The sequence below is a fragment of the Crassostrea angulata genome, chromosome 2, assembly GCF_025612915.1.
Source record: "Crassostrea angulata isolate pt1a10 chromosome 2, ASM2561291v2, whole genome shotgun sequence".
Taxonomy (NCBI): Eukaryota; Metazoa; Mollusca; class Bivalvia; order Ostreida; family Ostreidae; genus Magallana; species Magallana angulata.
In genome coordinates, this window is record NC_069112.1 from 44,013,239 (window position 1) to 44,035,556 (window position 22,318).

Here is a 22,318-nt window from a genome sequence, read left to right on the forward strand (position 1 = left end):
ATGAATGGCGGGATATGATACATATTTGGCCAAAATTACCAAATGCAGTTGGTGCAATCGACGGAACATCAGTCGAAATATATTGTCCCAGAACGGAACCACAAAGACCGTATTACTCTGGTCATAGAAATTATCACGCGTTACATGCACAAATCATAATTGACAATTCGGGGTTGATTCGTCATCTAAAAAGTGGGTTTCTTGGACATCAAAACGACGCTCAGCAGTATTCCATAATGTCCTACAAAATTGGAAGAGACCTCCCTTTCCCATTAGACTGTTTCATTTTAGGTGACAAAATATATCCAAACAGATATCCAATTATAACACCCTTTTCTCAACACCAAATAGTTACAAGAAATCATCAAGAACAAAGAAAGCGCCGAAAGTTTAATAAAATTGTATCATCTTATAGAACACTTGTAGAACGAACAATTTGTAAGTTGAAAAAATATAAAATTTTAAGCAGTGTATGGCGGCATCCAAGAACAAAATTGGCATATGTTGTAGATATTGTAGCAGGACTTGTTTGTAGACAATACCATCTCCGATTTAAGCAAACACCTTGTCCATTCTTAATAAATGCATAAATTATGCATATACAACTGCATTATAAGTATTTTAAACGTATTATAATATTTATGAAACACAAACCTTTTTTGCCCAATATATAGAGCTGACAATGCACGAAATCTTCCTTTAATGTATCAATTTTATCTAAGAAAATAACGAAAAAAAAAACCGGCGGCGTGAACAGGTAAATTCTAATTAAGTTTAAAAACGTGTTTTGATACGTTCCACAAGAACAGTCTTTTGTTTGCGGTCCGCAGTCAGCAGTCCGCAGTCGGGTGTCTGATATTCCGAAAATGTGCAGTATTCCCGTCCCGTAGCTCTTTACGAAGAGGATATCGCAATGATGATGCTGTGTGTCTGTGGGTATGTATGTATGTTTGTCAAATTCAGCCTTATGGACAAATGTACAGAAATCACTCTTTATATATGATAGAAAATATCATTAATCGTCATTCTAGCAAAGAACATTTGTTTAACTTTCAATTGCTACCGAAAAGATTTTCTTCAATCAATATTGGCTATATGCATTTACAAATATGGATAATTTAAATAGAATTTGATTTAATTTGGATTGAACAGGGATAAAACAACTCGCCTGATCAACTAAATCATCAGGAATTGGTCTTACGATATATCTCTTCTCTTCATCTCTTACAAAATTAGAATTTTATTTTAAGGACAATTTTGACTTGTGGCTGGTAGCTTCATTATATGGCTCTTACTTATTCCACCTACATCCATAACTGTTATGCTTGTAGCTCTGTTGAAATGAATTTTGTATTCAAGAGAAAGATTTAGAAATGCCCGTCATGAAGCTAGAGAGTATTTGTTTTTCAACTGCAGAAATTGAATACAACAATCCATCCTCTTGATGAAAAACAAGCCTAGGTCTATGCCAGAAATCACTTTGGTCAGTGTAAAGTCTGCTGGTGTACTTTTGAAAGGACAGAACAGGGCAGCTGTTGTTTTCTGTAAATTAAGTACCTTTTTTTATTATTGACTTGAGATAACACAAAATGTGTTATCTGTTAAAATTGAATAATAATAATATAATGTATCATATGACACAATATTGTATAGTATCATAAGATGCAAGATCGTATTTTATATTAGTGTAATGATAAACAATGTATCTCACAATACCGTATAAAAATTAACATGATTATCAAACATTATGATTTTTTTAAAACATATGATAAACGATATTGTGTCAATTCACACTACAGTATGCATGAATATCCAATACCAAAACGTTCATATAATATAATAAGTGGCTCTAATAAAGGCGATGCCACATTAAGGAGATAATTCGTCTCTGTGAGCTTTGCAATCTGTGATTACCTATATTTTTTCCTATCTGATGTAAACTTCCTTTGGCAAACACTAATATGTTCTGATGGAAGAAATTATCATAATTCAAAAAAACGATTTGCTAAAATAAATTATCTATTCTAACAAAGAACCTCTTAAAATTATACAATTATGCATTCGATAAATTTAATAAATATGATAATGTTCTCCGACACACAGTTTACAAATAAAGAATAAGGAATCATTCTTTGAGTATTATGAGGTGATAATTTCGGTCGGGGTGTGATCAAATCCAATAAAGCCCAAAGGGCTTTATGATAGATTTGATCACACCCGACCGAAATTATCATTTCATAATATTCAAAGAATCATTCCTTATTACTTATATTTATATAATTTTAAGCCATCGTACGATTACATATTTAAATATTAATAAGCAAACCCCGCTGGAGCCTCGATTTGGCGTCATTTGTATTATGGGTTATAGAGTACAAAATCGATTCGAAGTGTTATCACAGGCAAAGACACTGGATGTTGTAAAATTATATATCATTAAACGTTGTAATACAACTAAACTGTGTTTTGAAAGTATTTTACACAAAAGTAAAACGTGATATTAATTTGTGCTTTTCCACATTACCTTTTATACATAAGCAAAAACTTCACGTCATAGTTGTGTCTATACTGTCTATCACACGAACAATTCGTTATTATACATAATCGTGTTGAGATAAGCATTAATTACATATGTTATGTTATTCTGAAAGTCCAACTACTCATAAGTACAAAAGTCAAATATCAAATGAATTGGATGTTTTAGAAAGCGATATTATATTCATTCCGGTACATCTAACACTTCTTTATGTAATAAAACAGGAAAATTCCTATATTTCCTATTTCCTGTTTATGAACATATATAAATCCATTAGAGAAACATCATCGGCATTATAAAACACGTCGAACCATCATAAAGGACGTCCTGACTCCACTATAGCTGTTGGTCAGCGAATACCAAAAGTTACAATTCCCACTGACTATACAACTTCCGTTTCCATAGATACCATTCAGGTTTGCCCACGTACAGACGTTATGCCACCATGCCCCTTGACGTGCGAAGGCGCAGCTTGCGGGAGCAAAATCGTTATCTATATCGGATGTGCTGAACTTGTAGCCATTTGTATTGGTAGTCCCATGGCTTTCAATGGAATCTCCTGTGAGATAAAAGTTAAAAAAAAGGAAAGTTATACGAAGAAGAAACCCAAACCCATTTACCCATTTCTGTTAAAACGCTAGGAATCAGATAACGACAGATGAAATCGAAGCGTGTCTTTGCTTAGGCCAGGGTCATATCATTAAACATAGTTTGTATAGGACGGAATGAAAAAAAAGACATATTGTTGTTGTTGATTTTCATTCATAATCACAAACGGGTTCGTTAATAATAACTTTAAAGAGGAGGAAACGATAATGTGATGGTCCAGGGTCAGTATACATGTACCTATATAACACTCACAGGGTATTTTCCCTCATTGAGCCTCCAGGCTTTACTCTGGTTTAAATGGAATATCGTGTGACACTAGTCCACGTGTACCTTGTTTAAAGAAATCAAAATAAAAGCTATTTATATCACTATTGAATACTGTTCACCCAGGGTATATAAGGCCTTACCTGGCCACACTTCGAGTCTTTCGTGTAAAAGGCCACGTGTACGTGGGTCATTCACGCAGTGTATGACAAAATTCTTTACTGCGCTGCAGTACCATTTCTTATACTGAGAGTTGGAGAAAATTCGGGTGTTCGTGAAAACTCCCTTTCATACCTGGTAAAATGCCAAATTTATCTGACTCCAGCTCTGAAAATGAAAATGTCGATAAGGACATTGTTCAGTTATTTGCGTCGGATTCGGAGGTTGATACGAACATACAAAATGAAAATGCCGACCGACCAAACACAAGAAGCGTGGCTTCTACTTCAACAACCGGGAAGGGTAAAGGAATAAGTTCCAACAAAAGGGGAAAGGCCCCAGCAAAAAAGGTAAACAATAAAAGAAAAAACGAAGAAAAAACAACAAAAAATAAAAAACAACAAGACTTCAATCCTTCCCAATTATTTTCTTTATTGAATGAATTTCTTAAGAGAACAGAACACGTCGATAATAACAACAATCCATGCACTTCCGGGACTACCGGCGAGAACCCAGAAGGGGTGATAGAATGTTTTCCGGATTCGGATTTTGATCATGTTCAAAATAACGAAACAGATATGTTCTCTATTGATAATGACCCAGAGGTGGTCTTTGATGATGATAATTCTGAAATTTCAATGCCAAAGATATTTGAGGATGAAACAAAATTTTCAGAGTCGATTTCGGAAAATATGGCTAAGTTTATTAAAATGGGTTGTACCCAAAAGGCTGATGTTTCAAAATATTTAGATGAAGTCAAAATTCCAGAAAACTGTAAAAATCTTGTGCCACCATTAATAAATTCTGAAATTTGGAATAATCTTTTTCCTAATGTCCAACAAAGAGACAAAACATTGCAAGATGCGCAAAGAATTCTCGGTCTATCTATAGTTCCCATGATTTCACTTGCTGAAATGTTCAAGACAAATAAATTTGAAATGAAAAAAGCCAAAAAATGTGTTTCGGATGCAATTACTCTGGCATGCAATGCGATGTACGAGTTGAATGTAAGACGCCGCTTTATTCTCAGGCCATTTGTACATAAGAGATTTCAACAATTGTGTGCTGCAACAACTCCAATTGAGGAGAAAACTCTTTTCCCCTCTGACATTACAAAACGTATGAAAGAAATTTCTGATGCGTCAAAAATAAACAAGCAATTAACACCTGGTTTTCCTCGCAATATTCAATCAAAAAACTTCAGAGGGAAAATGAACTTCCGAGGAAGGACAAGTCAGTACAATCCATACTCTCGAGGAGGCGGCAGGTCAAGCCGGTCAAGAGGCTCGGGTTACAACCGAGGACAAGGCAGAGCAGGGTACAACAGATACCAGCAGAATTATTAGATGTGAGTAACTTAAATTTTGTTGCTGGGGGTTTAGCAAACAATATAAGAGAATGGGAGAAGATAACTTCAGATTCATGGATCCTTGATACAATTTTAGGTTACAAAATTGAGTTTGATGAAATTCCTTTTCAAAACAAAATTCCTGTTCCTATTAAATTTAATGTAAAACAAACGGATATAATAGATCAAGAGGTTATAGACCTCCTGAATAAAAATGCAATCAGGGTAAGCAAGTTTGAAGCAAATCAATTTATTTCTAATATTTTTATAGTGGAAAAGAAAAATGGCAAATTTAGACCGGTGATAAATTTGATGAAATTGAATGAATTTATCACTTATCACCATTTTAAGATGGAAACTTTAGATGTGGTTTTATCTTCTATAAAAAGAAACTCATTTTTTGTCAGTATTGATTTGAAGGATGCTTATTTGTCAGTACCCATTTATAAAAATGACAGAAAGTATTTGAAATTTTTTTGGAAAGGAGTCCTTTATCAATGCAATGCACTAATGTTTGGTTTGGCATCAGCTCCGAGAGTTTTTACTAAATTAATGAAACCCATTTTTGCTTTTATACGACAGCAAGGAATATCTTCATTTTATTATATTGATGACTCATTAATTCAGGCTAATCATTTTGCTAAATGTGAACGGGATGCAAAATTTTTAGTTAATTTGTTAGAAAGCTTGGGATTTGTTGTTAACAGAGAAAAATCGGTTTTAATACCATCTCAAGAAATACATTATTTGGGTCATATTATAGACTCTGTCAAATTCAAGGTATATCTACCAGATGAAAAAGTTGAAAAAATTATTTCTTATTGTAACTTGATTTCAACCAAAAAAGTATGTTTTATTAGGGAGGTTGCAAGATTAATAGGATTATTTACTTCCTCCCTTCATGCCATAAATCTAGGAGCTCTATTTTTTAGATACTTAGACAGAGATAAAGTTCAAGCTTTGGCTAAAGAGAATAACGATTATGATGCACAAATGTTGTTGAGTGATATGTCTATTAACGAAATAGTTTGGTGGAAAGAAAATATAACACTTAGGAATGGGAAATGGATACGGGACCCAAAAGTAGATATTTATTTGGAAACAGATGCTTCAAAAGCTGGATGGGGTGCAAATTTAAATGGTAAAATCACTGGTGGCAGATGGTCAAAAACAGAATCAGTTTTGCATATAAATATTTTAGAAATTATGGCTATCAAATTTGCATTACAGAGTTTATGTCAGAATATGAAAAATATACATATTTGTATTAGATCAGACAATAGCGCTGCTGTCTCATACATTAATAATCAAGGTGGATCAGTATTATCATTATTTGAAGAGGCTAAAAATATTTGGCTTTGGTGTGATAATAAGAATATACTAATTTCTGCTGTTCATATTGCGGGAAAAAACAATGTTACTGCTGATTATATGTCTAGATCCTTCAGTGATTCAACAGAATGGAAATTGAATGAAAAGGTCTTTGATGAATTATGTAGAATATTTTTTTATCCAGACATGGATCTCTTTGCATCTAGACTAAATAGACAATTAGAAAATTATATTTCCTGGTTTCCTGATCCTTTTGCTTTTACTTCAGATGCATTTTCTATCAGTTGGTCAGATTTTAAACCTTATATTTTTCCTCCTTTCAGTTTGATTGGGAGAGTTTTACAGAAGTTGGAGGACGATCAGGTGAGCAAGGCAATTATAGTTGTACCAAAATGGGCAACACAACCCTGGTATCCAATGCTACTAAACATGTTAATAGGAATTCCAGTGCGTCTGCCAGTAATTCCAAATCTACTTCGGTTAGCTCACAACAATCAGTTACATCCTCTAAACAGAAGGAAAATGTTTCTATTCGCCTGTATGGTATCAGGAGAAATCTCAAAAGCAGAGGTCTTTCAGAGAAATCTATTGAGCTCATTTCAAATTCATGGAGACAAAGTACCAATAAAAAGTACAACTTTATTTGGGCAAAGTGGAATTTTTGGTGTAATCAAAGGGATATCAATCCCATGCAACCAGCTTGTAATCAGTTAATTAATTATTTATCAGAATTGGCCGAAAATAATTATTCATACAACACTATTAATGCATACAAAGCTGCAATAACTCAGACACTTTCAGTCACAGGAAATTTTTATTTTAATCAAAATCCTTTGCTGATACGATTTATGAAAGGAGTATTTTTGAAAAATAGACCTAAACCAAAGTATACCTCAACTTGGGATGTTGGTAAGGTTTTGACATATTTAAAATCTCTTTACCCATTGGAGAATTTAGATTTGAAAAGTTTGACTATGAAATTGGCATCACTGATAGCTTTGACTACAGCACAAAGGGTTCAGACATTAATATCATTGAATATCAAAAATATGTCTGACCATGGTGAATACGTGGTGTTCACCATTTCTGATTTACAGAAAACTTCTAGACCAGGTCATGATATGAAAAAAGTAAAAATAAATTCTTTCTCTGACAAAAGTTGTTGTGTGTTACACACATTGCGATATTATTTAGAAAAAACAAAGGATTTAAGAAAAACGAGCAAATTATTAGTTTCATTTAAAACTTATGATGAAATTTCAACTTGTACAGTTGCTCGATGGCTGAAAGAAATATTGAAAAAAGCTGGTATTGATGAGAAAGTTTTTTCGGCTCATTCTTACAGAAGTGCTTCTACCTCAGCAGCTTTTGCTAGAGGTGTGCAACTTAAAGACATTTTAGAAACTGCAAATTGGGCAAATGCAAAAACATTTTATACATTTTATAGAAGAGAATTGAGCAACACTTATTCTGATACTATTTTAAGCTCATCTAAGAATTGATTTTCTTATAGAAGTGGTTTGACTTTCATCGATGGACGGATTTACGAGTACCCGGATACAGTCTCAGGATTATTCTTAAAAATGATTGCACAGGAGGAACATGGTCACAGTGACATATTTTTGCGTGTTAGTGAACGATGAACTGTATAGACTGTGGTGTGTTCCTTATGACATGGATATATCGGACTTTGGAGTAATTATTGCGTATAATTCAACTTGATTAATAAATGTATTTTTCTTTTCAAAATGTTGTTATTTTATTTTCTCTTATTATGTTGATGTTTTAAATTTGCTGTCTTTATTGCTTTAAAGATTCCATTTAAACCAGAGTAAAGCCTGGAGGCTCAATGAGGGAAAATGGAACCCTTATCCAAGCATCCTTAAGGATGTGATGGATGAGGGTCATTTTCCGAATTAGCCGTAAGGCTACGAGGGTTTAAATACCCTCCCATATATTTCTTTTGATGCATTGGTGCAGAAACAATTATACTAAAAATCCCACCACTAGACAACAAATTTAAGAACATGAACCTGATAATATAATTATTAAGTTTGCTTTAAAACGACTCGAAGTGTGGCCAGGTAAGGCCTTATATACCCTGGGTGAACAGTATTCAATAGTGATATAAATAGCTTTTATTTTGATTTCTTTAAACAAGGTACACGTGGACTAGTGTCACACGATATTCCATTTAAACCCTCGTAGCCTTACGGCTAATTCGGAAAATGACCCTCATCCATCACATCCTTAAGGATGCTTGGATAAGGGTTCCATTCCCCACAGGTGATTTTAGGAAAAAGATTTTTGTACATTTCTAAAAAAAAAATTCAAATTTATACATAGACGAGATCTGGCGTGTATCATTTGGCCAACTGTCAAACTATTTAATGATTTGTTTTTACAATAATTATATATAGTTATTTTTTTTTCTAAAGGACTATGTGCAAGATAAAGAGTTTTAACGCCATAGAATTCAAACTGAATAGAGCTTTAGAAATTTGCGTAAAGAATGGATAACATATTTATATCAGATTTATAAAGATAAGTTGTCTAATCACTGCCGTAACAGAAATGTGATATTTAAAAAAAAAAATGAGGTATACGTATTCAGCCGGAAATCGGGTACATGTGTATATTCCATCAGTTTAAAAAAAATGATTTTGAGGGCATGTTTTCTCCAACACCATTCTTTGATATAACATGCAAAATAATATGAACATTAATATATATGTGAAAATTGTTTTGGTGCAAGGGTGCGCTCTATACCTCCTACTCTTGGATATGTCACGGTGTGAAATTCAATATTTCGGACTATTTTTAATTATTGTGTAAATTAACTTTTTCGGACTTTGTGTTAATTGGTACAAAAAACTTTTATTCTATTTTGACAACTGTTTTAAACATTTTTAATTCAGCACAGCCTTAATCCTACCTGAGGCAGAGTCAGAGATGGACAGCTAATCTTTTTATTGATTTCTGTTCATGTTTATTGACACTTCGTCTTTGATATTATTAATCCTTTTATGTACATGCTGCTATCATAACGGACATACTAGAAATTGGTTAAAGCATAAAGCGTTATATAGATAGCGTATGTTTATTTATGTTCTTGGAGAACTGTGTTATTTAGTCCAGTGATAAGCCTGTCGACGCTGGGTCAAAATCTAAAAAAACGCTACTACTGACCATGGTGCGTCAGATCATTAGTATGCACTTGATTGCATTTACTTATTAGGAGGAAAATGTTGTAGCGCACTGTCTGTGCGTATAAAATGGGGGTGCGGGAAACACGGCTCTCCAGTAGTCATCTGGAAGCTGTCTTTCTGCCTCCTCTTTTTATACATTTGTAGATTCAGAGGGTTTAAATAATATTTTATTTTCAGAGATATTTGTAATTAATATTAATGTTGATAAGTTTCATGGTAATTAATATTGTTAATATTGTTAAAATGTCATTTTAAATTGTTATATCAAAATAAAGAGTAGTCATCTGCAAGCTGTCTTTCTGCCTCCTCTTTTTATACAGACTGGGATACGGCCTACTTCCCATGTAGAGGTGGAGACATGCCGGAAACACCTTGGCTAGCGCAACCGCCAGGTGTGGGCATGCTGGAATAAAGATCTCGAGGATCTATAGAAATTAAATATCATAACACTCCATATAACCCCTAGTGGACTTTTACAAAATAGTATTGGAGGCGTTACGATACTGCTTAAATGGCATGGTTTACTTAATCAATAGGTGTTTGATAATTAAGCTTACTTCTGTACATATTATATTAATCCTTCATTGTATTATTCTATTGTTTATTAAATATAATTCGGAATTGTAAAATATAGTCAGTTGGAATCAGGCCCTCGGTGCTGATGCATACCAAACTAACGTAAAAGTATATTTTATGTAAAGTCTATATAAAAGACTGAAAAATAAATTGCGTGTTGGCTTGTTGGAGGTTTCATGAGGCTGGGTCCAACAACAAGAGAATAAGCTCAAGGTTGGCCCAGAATTAGTCCTGTGCGGGAAAGAGAGCGCCCCGTAATAGATATAAAGAAAAACTGATGAATTTTTCCTGGTTTTCAGAATATGCGAGAAATGGTCCATTCAGCGAACGTCAAAAAAGCACAATGAAGAAATCTTTTAAATTTGTGTAACTCGAACATTCAGTTTTTTGTTTTATCAAAACATCTAAATGATATGATTTTCCAATCTATAGAAATGGGGGCAGAAACTACACCTTATCGAATAATTAATATGCTTCTTTGTAGGTTTTTCCAAAAAGAATAAACGATTGTTTGTCCTTGCCTGCATTTCCTCGATAAGATCCGACTTTCAATCTCATTCTGTATCCATCTGATTCGTCAGCTACAGTGAAGTTGTTATATTTTGCATACGCCCATCCCCCAGTGAATTTCTCGAGACGTACGTAAAAATCTGAAGTTCCCAAAGATGTCAGCTGGTGAAGATGATCGTTTCCTGAATAAAAAGGTATTTATACAACTGACAATCATATTTAATGTTAACAATCACAATTTTATTTATTTAACAAGACCTTTTTTAAAATTTTACCTTCTACCTAAAAAGAACAACACAAAAAGAAAAAAAGGGGGAAAACACTTGAAAGACAAAACAAATAAGTAGTTTTACATATAATTGTTAAAGTTATTTTTAAAAATTTAAAATTGTCATACCAAGCCAGTACTCTCCGTTTGGCTCTCCAAATCCTTTTTTGTAATTGTCCCAAAGAAGATAAAAGTCTACAGATCCGTCTCTTCTGTGCTGAAAAACCTAGAAGTTCAGATCACTGTATAGTGTAACAAAGATTAGCCAAGGAATTGTTCCCTAACAAACATGCTTCAATATATACATGTATACTCCGGCTTCTAATTCAATCCCTGTGATTTAAAAACACGCATCTTTTTATGCCTTTTTTGTTGTGTTTCAAACAATAATTTTGTTTTGATAATCGGTTCAATGCCATACACCAAGGGGACTTTTAAATTTCTATATTCAACCACTATTCTAATATTTTTTGTTGGTTATAGTTGCTATTAGATAGAGAAGAAACCCCCATACCGTCCATCCACCGCCATCCGTCGTCATATCACAGTACACTCTGACTGACGTTTCTACCGGAAGGTATGGGTATATAGAGTAAACGCCATTATTGCTGTAGCCATTTGACTTCAGCTCTTTACAGTCCTTGAACATACCTGTAAAATAACAGTCACTTTAATTATGTTGATTCTTCTTATTGGCGTATACATCCGAGTTTTGGCATATGATAAATGTACTTGTTTGCTTCAAAATAGCAACTCTAGCGTTATAAAAAATAACCCACCACCAACAATTAACAATAAGTTGGAATTAGAATTCATTTCACGCATATAGGCAATAGAATGTAATAGAAATGGTATTTCTCAAAGATTGACTGGGAAAGAAATTAATAATCCCCAGTTTAGCTAGAGTGCAATGTACACTATTCATCAAACCTGTCGGGGAGGCAGATGAAGATGGATTTGCCGTTTGTTCAACGGTTTTGGTAGTTGGGCTTAATGTTGTTGTAATAAATGTGGTGGGAACAACAGTTGTTGGTGCGGTTGATGCTGTAACAACTTCTGTTTTGGCAACTGTTGTAGGTGCCATCGTTTGGGCAAGTGTGGATGCGATAACCGAAGATGATACGAATGCAGTCTTAGTTGTCATAGTGGTTGAAGTGCGAACTGACATTGGTAGAATCGTCGATGTTGTCTCTAAAATAAAAATACTGGTCATGTCTTGCAAATCATTTCCCAAATCGAAATTATCATGAAAGAATTCTATTTTATAAAACGTAGGCTTTGTTTAAGCACTTTTAGGCAATACAAAGATATCCGTCGAATCTTTAAATCATGATACAGGTGCATACTTATCAAAAATATCTGGTCAATTAGAAATACATGTATATGCATGTTTTATTGTTGTATAATCCGTCATAAAATTAGCGTACGTACCTCCAGTTGTATCCTGCTGTTGGCCATCAGTGTTGCTTTTGTCTAGTTTAAATCAAATAAATGCATACCAGAATTATCATTGCGTGAAGTTTATTCAAAACTAATTGGGAACATTTAAAAAGTTAGGTATCACTGAACCATGTACAGTTACGAAACTGGTTGGGATTTATTGCCAATTAAATTGGGCTTAAAATGTAATTAATTCTTATTAATTATTATCATGTTACTATTTCACAATCTAGTACAGGAGCACATTCACAATTGAAGAAAAAAAATCAACTGGAAATTTTTTTTATTTGAAAGTCGTTTCTACATGCATAGAATAGAAATATGAGATGTTATTGTTTTACCCTACATGTAGCTACAGAACCGGAATTTCCTCAGCTTTCAAATTAACTGCTCCAAAACATTTACTACCATTTGAAGTTTTCATCTGCATTAAAAATGACTTCTTCAACAAATGTTTTATTGCATAAAAACCGAAACCAAAAAAGACAAAGTTCTGCAAGGGGTATGATACGGATCTGTATCAGCTCTAAAGGGCTGATAACCTGTCTGATACATGTACATATATGAGTTTGTGATGTCATCTGTATCACATATGCAAAAAAACCTGTATTTACTACTAAAAATAAGATAAAGTTTTATACCACATGCTAGTGTCTCTACATAGCGGTTCGATTTTTACCTTGCTCCTTGAAGTGAAAAACCAAGAAGGTTGCTACACCACTTGCTATTATTATTATTGTCAGAACTAGCACTGTGACAATGCATGGACGTTTGCTTCTTTTAGATAAGTTTTGGTTGTTAGGCACTTTGGTTTCCAATTGATGACGTTGCGTTGTATCCTGAAAAGTTGAAGATTATATGGATATATATAATTTATCATAAATTTATAATAACCGTGCCAACAATTGAAGGTTTTTTTTGGATATGAATCTCAGTAACCATTAATTAGGATTTCAATTAAATGTTAGATGTGAAGCACAGTATACTTGTATTCTTTTTTGTTCCTGTGAATGCGGCAAACTTTTTCCGTGGATATCTTGTGAGTGGTTCTGTAAAATAAATTGATTTAAGGTTGTACATGTAATATCATTAGATTAGGTAGTAAATTTTTTATTCTACAAAAATAGGTACATGTTATTCAATATTGTTCTAGATATACACAGGAAAATGACTGTTTTACGTTGACAAACTATTTCATGTCATTAAACTGTCAATGTTAAAAAGTAATAACTTTAAAAATCATGTCATCTATATGTCATGTTTATTGTAGTCTTGTAATAAATTGGGATGCCATATTACAAAAGCCAAGTCAATTTATAATCAGGTCAGTATAGACAATAAAAACAATTTTCGCTTACTCTGGGAAGTTCAGGTACATAATTATTCTGTTGTCTCTGTGGTTGCAACTGACTCAATGGGCGAACAACTTGTATAGGTTTTTCATATTCCAATGAATCCTTTAGACTATAGTCCTGTAAAATATGGATCTCCACAAATTGAGACATTTTGAAATGATGCAAATAAAAAAAAAAAACGAATACTATAAAGCGACAAAACTTTAGTGTTTGTAAGAGACAAAGGTCGGGATTTTATTTTGTGCGTATTTATTATTTTTCACCATTTAAAACTGTTACTCTTTTCGTGTATTTTCTGTTGCTGTAAAGTTGCTGTTAATTCTATTAAACACAAGACATACATTAAAAAAATCCGCCGACTATTGTCAAAATGAAAAATCATTCTAATCAACGACGTGTTGCTGTCTCATGTGTTAAGAATGTGACTGTTTGTATTGGAGAAGTAAACTATGAACCCCATTGAAAATCTCTATTTCCTGACCTTCAAGCACACATGTCGTCGATTTAAATGCCTTTTGTACTTGTGGTTTTACGTGTCGTGAAAATTGGGCTGTTTGATGAAAAATAAAACCATGTCCCGGTTAATTTGTTAAATTGAATCGCCTATCCCATTTGAAGAGGAATGCAGAGGCTACAAGGTCCATTGTTAAGAGTGCAAAAACGTTAATTGAGTTAAAAATAAAGACTTCCACTGTGAAAAAATCATCTCAAAATACCATTACAATCTTCATATTTTGAAAGCGGATAAAAATTATGTGGTATGCAATTTCTTACAATATATCCTAATTCGAAACGTTTATTTATCCAAAATAATGAAAAAAAATAATTTACATCTATTTATTGATGTATTATCCAACTGAACATGAATAAAAATAAAATATAGGTTCACAAATCACAATCTCAATAAAGTTTCTAATAAAAAAAAAAACTTCAAAAAAGTCAATTATCTTTTTTTTTTACTAGAAGCAATTCATTACACGAAATGTATTACAAACTTAATAAAACTTAAGCTGAATGTATAACCTAAAAAGGAAAATGAATATTCTGCAGAACTACACTTACACTATTTTTGAAAAATTATTTTTAAATTTGAAGATTTGAAGAAAGGAAAATTATTTTGTACAGTTTCATTTTCTTTTTATTGTAAATACAAGCTAAGCTGCAATTCAACTTTACACAAATGTTGTAAACAAATCTTTCCGCTGACTTACATATTTTTAACAAAAATATATATATACATCATCATGCTAACTCGCTTCCAATTTTAAACCACTTAAAATTATTGTACATGATCTAAATAATACCTTAAAAGTTTTTTTTTTTATAATTGAGGATAAAATTAACACAACTTTTTTGTTTTGTTAATGACGACGTGATAATTGCTATTTCAATTTTACTAATCTTCATTCAACTAAATGTCTATAAATATTGTATTACCCGAAAATCCAGCGGTGTCGTATATTCGTGTTGCGATCCATTCAGCTTAGCAGAATTCTGTCCATTAAAATGGTGCTAGATAAAATAGGACGGCATTTTTTTAATATATAAGTGCATGTAATTGGTTAAATATACGTCCCAGTAAATAACATTTAATCGAACCTGAAGTTTTTGAATAACATGTTTTACATTACATATAATTATTATAACTATTATTGTTGCTTTTTGAAATAAGATTCATCATAGATGTATACTTGAAAAATTAATGATGACGAAGGGGTGCTCCTTGCGTTATGAATGCATGAATTTAAATGGTTCAGAATAAATTATCTACCAGAATTATACCAAAGGGTTTCGAATTAAATTACTTTACCTATAAAATATTGTTTAGTGTGGAAAAATTCCATAATTTTTACATTAGAGAGTAACATTTGAGAGTTAAGTTTTATATCGAGGTCTGTTTTTAAAGAAGATGAATACAATCTTACAAATTTCACGACCATCAAACCCTCCTTAACTATATTGTACTTACATCTGGTATTTTGTCATACGTAGAATTTGTTAGTTCAACATAGTCCGGATGGGCTTCCTAGAAAGGAGAAATATTTTTGTTAAAGTTAACAAACAAAATCAGATCGATGTAATTTTTTTTTATATTTCATGTAAAGTTTTCCATATATGATTTGTACCTGATTGTCTTCATAAAATCAAATCAATTCAAATATCAGTAAATGCCGAATAATCAAATTTATTTTTTTGGTACTTAACATGCTACAATATAGAGTTGTAATTAATATATGATTAATTTAACAATGTTTTGATAATGACACATACCTTTTGAAAGACAGAGATAGAAAATTTGATATGCGACCAACACAAAATACATTGTCAACATTATCTAAATGTAAATAAAGCATTGCAAAGCGATTCTTTATATATCAATTGATTTAAATGCATGTCGCAATTGTACAGGACTTTTGTGTCAATTCCAAATTAAAACTAGGGATATTGACTTACACCATTATTAATTACAATCAACTATATATATTGACAATAACATCAAATACAGTAAGAAATTGAACACTTGCTATATATTTCATGAAAAGAGCTTTGCTTTTTGGATCAACATTTCTGTGACCCCCTCTCTCTCTAAAAAAGCTTATCTTAACATTTACATTTATACATGTATTTTGAATGGTTTTTTTTTTACTTTAAACCTTTCATTAAACGTTCAGAATAATGATGTAGTTCAAGCTGTGTACATTTTTTTGTTTGGTTTCGTATCAACATACACATGTAACAGTCATTTTACCTAACATTAGCCTTCATAACACACGCGCCATTGTAGTTGCAAAGCAGTTATTTTTAACCTTACCTGGCAAGCTGTTTTAAGATTTTTTTTCAGAATCATATCAAATTACTGAATTTGTTTAATGATATGTTGCATGTATTCAATACTCCATGATATAAAGTTGTACTAACCTGTGTAATCTTATTAACAGCAGCACATTGTTCATAACTCGAATCCCGCAAAATCTAAACCAAAAAAAATATCTAAACTAAAAAAATCTTATTTTGTGGATTTATTGGTGTTGTATATTGAAATTTAGGTCATATAAGTAAATGAAGGACCACTTTAAAATATAAAGTCTGATTTATCTTCGTTTTTCTCTCTCTTTTGTCGGTTACCAGGTTTCTTTGAAAGGTTTAAAGTAGAGTGAACGTTTAGAAAAAAAAATGAAAAATTATGATTCAAAATGACAAAATCGCTATTCTTAGACGAAGAACATGCACACCAACATTTTGAAAAAACCGTGGGGACACTTAAATGCAAGTAGTATGCAAACAATTGAAATAAATAACAATTCTAATTCTCTTCCGGGTACATGAATTTATACGATAAAATCAATTTCAAGTTGATTTAAGATAGATAGGTATTGCATTTCTGCATACAGAAAATTAATGAAAGAATATAGAAAGTTTAGGCATATACACATCATTATTTTTCTTCACGTTACCTTTTTGAATAGGATTGACATATGTCATGCATTCATTGTTTCATTAAAAAAAATATTATGTTTAAATTAAGGTCTAATCGATTGCGTAAAAAATGGTGTAAGATATTTCATATAATTTGGCAAATGAGTTAAAGGTTTACCTTTTGCTAACCTTTTACACATTTTGCTATACAATCTAAGATACTTAATGATACTTTTCAGTAATGTCTGGTTTATTTAATGGTGAAATCTCAGCTTCCAACCTTTTAAATATAGACCGCAAAGTTGCTAAAGGTTCTTTATTATTCAATGTATGCAGATTAAAATTGGCTTGTTTTATCAAATTAGCATTTAACGAGTAATAAGGGGTGGGGGGGGGGTGGGGGTGAAATCAAAGTTGAACCAAATTTCGTCCTGGGCGGTAGATATGCAAAGCGTGCGATTAAAAAAGTTGTGGATGCTAATTCAAAAAGATATTTCCTTCAACATTTACAGCATTAATTCGGCACTAAACGAATGGGAGAAAATTAAAAGTTGTAATCATTAATAAGGCTTTGATATTATTTCAGCCATAAAATTTTGTATGGTCACTTTAAATAAGATTCGTCTCTAAACGTTTAATTTCTAGATCAGAATACAGGATTTTAAAAAAAACATATTGATATCACTTTTATTACATATACGTATCGAACTTGTGCATATTTTTCCTGTATTATAAATTAAAACACCAGGATAAAATCCGAAAGGATTGAAATAAAATATTTTATCAAAATCTAAAGATTAAACTTGAAAAAAAAATGTTTAAGGTTCCGAAGACAAAGAAATTGTTAACGTACCTCAGACATGTTTTTTTTCTATTTTAAAGCCAGCAAAATTCTAACAGTCGCCTATAATGCAACGTTTTCCCTCCGTGTTTAAAGGTCTTGCAATGAAACTTCACTAAACTGCCTGGTATTGAATGGTTTATTTTAAATGGGTTATTTTTCTTCTCGGCCCTAACCTCTTTTAAAATTCAAAGGAATATTCACAAAAAAGATGACACTGCAGAAAACTATATTGTTCAACATTAATTTTCACACAGCAAAACTGCCCTAGATTTTTTAAGGTTCAGACGTAATTCGTTACATGTACCTATTATAGAGATTATTTATACCATCATGATGGTAAACTTCAATGATTTTTCATAAGTCATGCATTATTATTAAGAGAATGTTTTGTTATTTGTTATTAAGTATGTATATGTAATAATACTAATATAACTTTTGTTCATAGACTTGCTATCCTTAAAACCAAAACAAAACAGAAAATACAAAAGCCGCCACAAAACAGAGAAAAAAACAGACTACACTATATTTCGCTAGCATACTTCCTTATTAAAATTTTGTTTTGGTTCTTATCTAAGTAATATGATCTATTCTAACAAATTTTACTTTTTTTCAGAATGAAGTCTAATTTTGATAAATATCTTAATTAATAATCCTATCAAAAATGATTTTTTTTTCCTAAAATAAATCATATAAACTGAAAAATGAACAAGAACCCCCCAACAAATACTGGTAATGTAATCTATAGTGGTAACAAGTAGATATGACTACAGGAATGATATTGTAATTCAATACTTTATGACTCGAACTTGTTTACATAAAAATAAATTCTTACCGTTCTCTATGTCTTTTAACTTGATTTCTACCATTCAAACTGCCATGTCAATCTTTCAATATGCGTAAGTAAACCATTTAGTTACAAATATTATTAAATAAAGCTGATCTAAAAAATATATGTGTCCTTTTATCCCTTTATAAACTTTGCACTATTTTACCAATCATAAGTTTTAAACAAATTTAAAAAAAGTAACTAGGAAAATCCCTAGGCGGATGCAAACTCATGACTTCAAACATTATGCTATCAAATGTGACTGTCAAACCGGTTCGAAAACCGGCCCCAGATAGCTTAGTTGGTAGAGCACCTGACTAGAGATTCAGGGGGCCTGGGTTCGAATCCTAGTTTGGTCCGTCATTATTTCTCCCATTCCGTTACATTTGGTGCCGTGACTAATCTCTGGAACTGACTGGTTAACTCCTGCCAGGAAAAGAGCCTGGGGTGATCTTCAAGGGCAAAGATCATTTAAGGGGGAGGAATGTGATGGTCAGACCTGTTCGAATACCAGCGCCAGATAGCTCAGTTGGTAGAGCACCTGACTAGAGATTCAGGGGGCCCGGTTTAATGATACATGTACGTCATGTTTCACCAAACAAAGTCATTTTGCCCTGCAAAAGAGCAATCATCACAGTTACTAGGATAGGGTCTATGACCCTAGCACAAGTTTTTGTTTCTGTTACGTTAAAAAAAAAATTGAAATTAAGTTGACATGTAGACAGACAAAGTTATCATAGAAAACAAAATGTTTGCCCTGTTGCTTCTTCTGTCCAAAAGTTATATTTGAAGAATGTTAGATACATCTAGTACATGTTGAAAATCACCTCATCCTTGAGTTAACATGTATACGTAGAATATGTAAATGTATCTTTGACTGTAAAAATAACATCTACTTTGAAAATTATTTTCAAAATGAACAAAAAATATATATTTGGAATATTTTTTTTATATACATGTAAACAAACATAGGTAAAATTTGAACATATTCCCATGAAATTCTATTATCACCATGGAGCTATCAAGCTGTATATTAATCTTATTTTACTTAAAAGCATGCATCACACTGGTAGCTATACATGAAGGTCTTATTGCTTTAGCGTGGTTGACAGGAGAGTAGAAACCCCATATAGCTATAAGTATATATAAGATATTCACTAAAATGAGTGTTTAATTAAGCTCACTTTTTCATGGAATCAAGAAATATCATATGCTGGATGGAATGTCTCGTTGTCTGTGGCTATATATAAATATATACATGATCATTTAAGGGAGAAGAAATGTGTGGCTCAGACTGGTTCGAATACCGGCGCCAAATACCTGGTTTGGTAAGGCACCTGAATAGAGAATAAGGGGCCCGGGTTCGAATCCCGGATTTTTTCCTTAACTTATTCTTAAAAATTGAAATAAAAAAACTGCATTGTTAGATATTTAAAGGAGCGGACAGAGATGAAAAATCTAAATTAAAATGGATAATATATACATATACGTGGCTTTAATTCTGTTTGTTGCAGCTGACTCAAAAACATAAACTTGTTCACTGTGTGCATTTGAAACCAGTAAATTGGTATTTAGTGTATTTCAGTAAAATTTCTATAACTGTTCCAAAAAAGTATTTTAAATAAAAGACTGATTTGAAAAACAATATAAAGAGGGGGGCACCCCCATTAAACTTCCCTGTTTAATGCATGTATTACATCATTTATCCATATAGACGTAGAATCTGTTCATTAAATACTGTATACAAACTAATGTCTAAGTTTTACTACCAATCTGTCGTGGCATGAAAATGTATGAAATTAAAACACGCTAGGTTATGCATATTTATTTCATAATTTAACCCAAATTTGTCGGACTCAAAGTATCTGCCCGATGGATAACTCGCCCTACACTTTCCGCCATGATGTCAATTAGTTAACCCGTTTCTTGGCATTCCGTTCTGAAAAGTTTTTTCCATCAATACTAAAATAGCATTAATTGTTCCATTTACATGTAATTAATTCACTTTTTGTATTATTTGGCTTTAAGTCCAATCCAAGGTATCTACCAGCGATGCATGATAAACACGTCCTACACTTTTCGTTAATTAATCAATCCGCGTTCTTGGTTACCCCGTTCTGGAAAGTTCTATAATCCCATTCTCTCTCCAGATGTGCTTTTCAAGCGAATGAGTATCAAAACTAAAATCATCCACTGAAGACACAATTCGACTCATTTTATTTATTCAACATTTGTCAAATCTTAACTGTCAAATTTGTCAAATCTTAACTTCTATGTTAACTAAACAGGCTCACTGTACATATATTCACTCTTTACGTATTTATACAATATTATTTCATTACAAGTATATATTTTGATCGAAACTACGCCTGACTTGGATCCCCCAAAGCGTGTCCGTCACCTTACTTTTATTTTTGCTATTTTGGGCTTGTTTATCGAAAATGAAAGTAGGTTTTTTTTTTTATTAATTTCACAATTATAAATTAACAGTTAAAATTCAATTATACCATACGGACATCATCTTCAATGTGTTGAATTACCAAAGGTGTCAGCAGGTACTCTGGTGCAGGCGTTTTGTAGTTTATTTGCAAAATGCCTTTATTTATAAGTGTAGATTATAACCGGATTACAAAATAGTTGTGCCAATCTAACATGCAATACATACAGTAAATACTATTTTCAGGAAAATGTCTCTCTCCCTCTCTCTCTCTCTTTCTCTCTCTTTCCCTCTCTCTTTCATAAATTGTATGTAATGAATTAGGTATGTAAACGCACACGTATACAAAATGAAATATTGGAAAACTCACAAAATCACAGAATATTACTAAGTCTTTTGAGTGTGTTTACGTTATGAAAAATGTGAAGGCACATACAACCGGTGATTATGATCGGTTTTCGTAATGTTAGCGGATGTTATTCATTGACTTCCCATATGCAGAACATCAGTTAATCGCATTATAACTCTTATGGTATGTTGATACCCAATGTCAGCCGGGTGGACTTAGACAATGTACATAAAGTGCCTCGTCTAAGGGCACATCACACATCATCAAGCAAAGAGAGAATGATACATAACAAAGAGTTTGAAGTCAAGAAAGCAGTTTGGTTTAAATTTATTTTAGTAAAATAACGATAACTTCTGGTGAGAAATCATAGATGAAACCAATTTTATGATACAGAATTTCCGGAAAAGGCATACGCTTGGAACAAGTTCGTCCCAGCACACATAAGTCCAAAAGTTTCACCTTCCACTGTTCTCACCAACATTTCTCCTCCGTACACACGAATTATTCTAATATGAAAATCATACATGGAATAAATATTAGATACGATTTTTTCATATATAATAGTGTATGCGTTAACTGTTTTTTCGTTAATACGGATTGAGTTAATGGTATTTCCTTTCATTACTATCGATAAATAATTGTACTCATACGTAAAAGGAACCATGATCTTGTAGTAATTTCGGTAATGGTGGATTCCAGGTACGAATGACATTGACAGTTCGCCCACGTTTTCAAGTGAAGAGGATAATCCGAAACTCGCAACCATAATCGGTTTTCCTGATTCAATATAACATGATTCGTTGCTCGAAATAACAATATCGACATATTCCAAACGGTTA

The 22,318-nt window shown here is 32.4% G+C and overlaps 2 protein-coding genes across 5 annotated transcripts; one reads left to right on the forward strand and one right to left on the reverse strand.

Annotated features, from left to right (window-relative positions):
* Positions 1-2,530: 2,530 nt before the first annotated feature.
* Positions 2,531-17,967, reverse strand: LOC128172391 (angiopoietin-related protein 1-like). Its single transcript, XM_052838188.1, has 13 exons — positions 17,877-17,967; positions 16,526-16,579; positions 15,576-15,632; positions 15,044-15,118; positions 13,610-13,723; positions 13,238-13,300; positions 12,931-13,090; positions 12,243-12,284; positions 11,742-12,002; positions 11,326-11,462; positions 10,941-11,037; positions 10,555-10,725; positions 2,531-3,095 (listed from the first exon to the last, which is right to left on the reverse strand). The coding sequence occupies exons 1-13, from the start codon at positions 17,883-17,885 to the stop codon at positions 2,830-2,832; spliced, it is 1,506 nt and encodes a 501-aa protein (XP_052694148.1). The 5' UTR covers positions 17,886-17,967; the 3' UTR covers positions 2,531-2,829.
* On the forward strand, positions 3,426-8,059 carry LOC128172399 (uncharacterized). 4 transcript variants are annotated; one of them, XM_052838197.1, is made up of 3 exons: positions 3,426-4,916; positions 6,572-6,611; positions 7,762-8,059. In XM_052838197.1, exon 1 carries the CDS (start codon positions 3,712-3,714, stop codon positions 4,912-4,914), a length of 1,203 nt encoding a protein of 400 aa, XP_052694157.1. In that variant the 5' UTR covers positions 3,426-3,711; the 3' UTR covers positions 4,915-4,916; positions 6,572-6,611; positions 7,762-8,059. The 4 variants fall into 4 exon arrangements, with proteins under 4 accessions (XP_052694157.1, XP_052694158.1, XP_052694154.1 ...); XM_052838198.1 differs by having other exon boundaries at positions 7,765-8,059; XM_052838194.1 differs by lacking the exon at positions 3,426-4,916 and having other exon boundaries at positions 5,269-6,611.
* Positions 17,968-22,318: the final 4,351 nt, after the last annotated feature.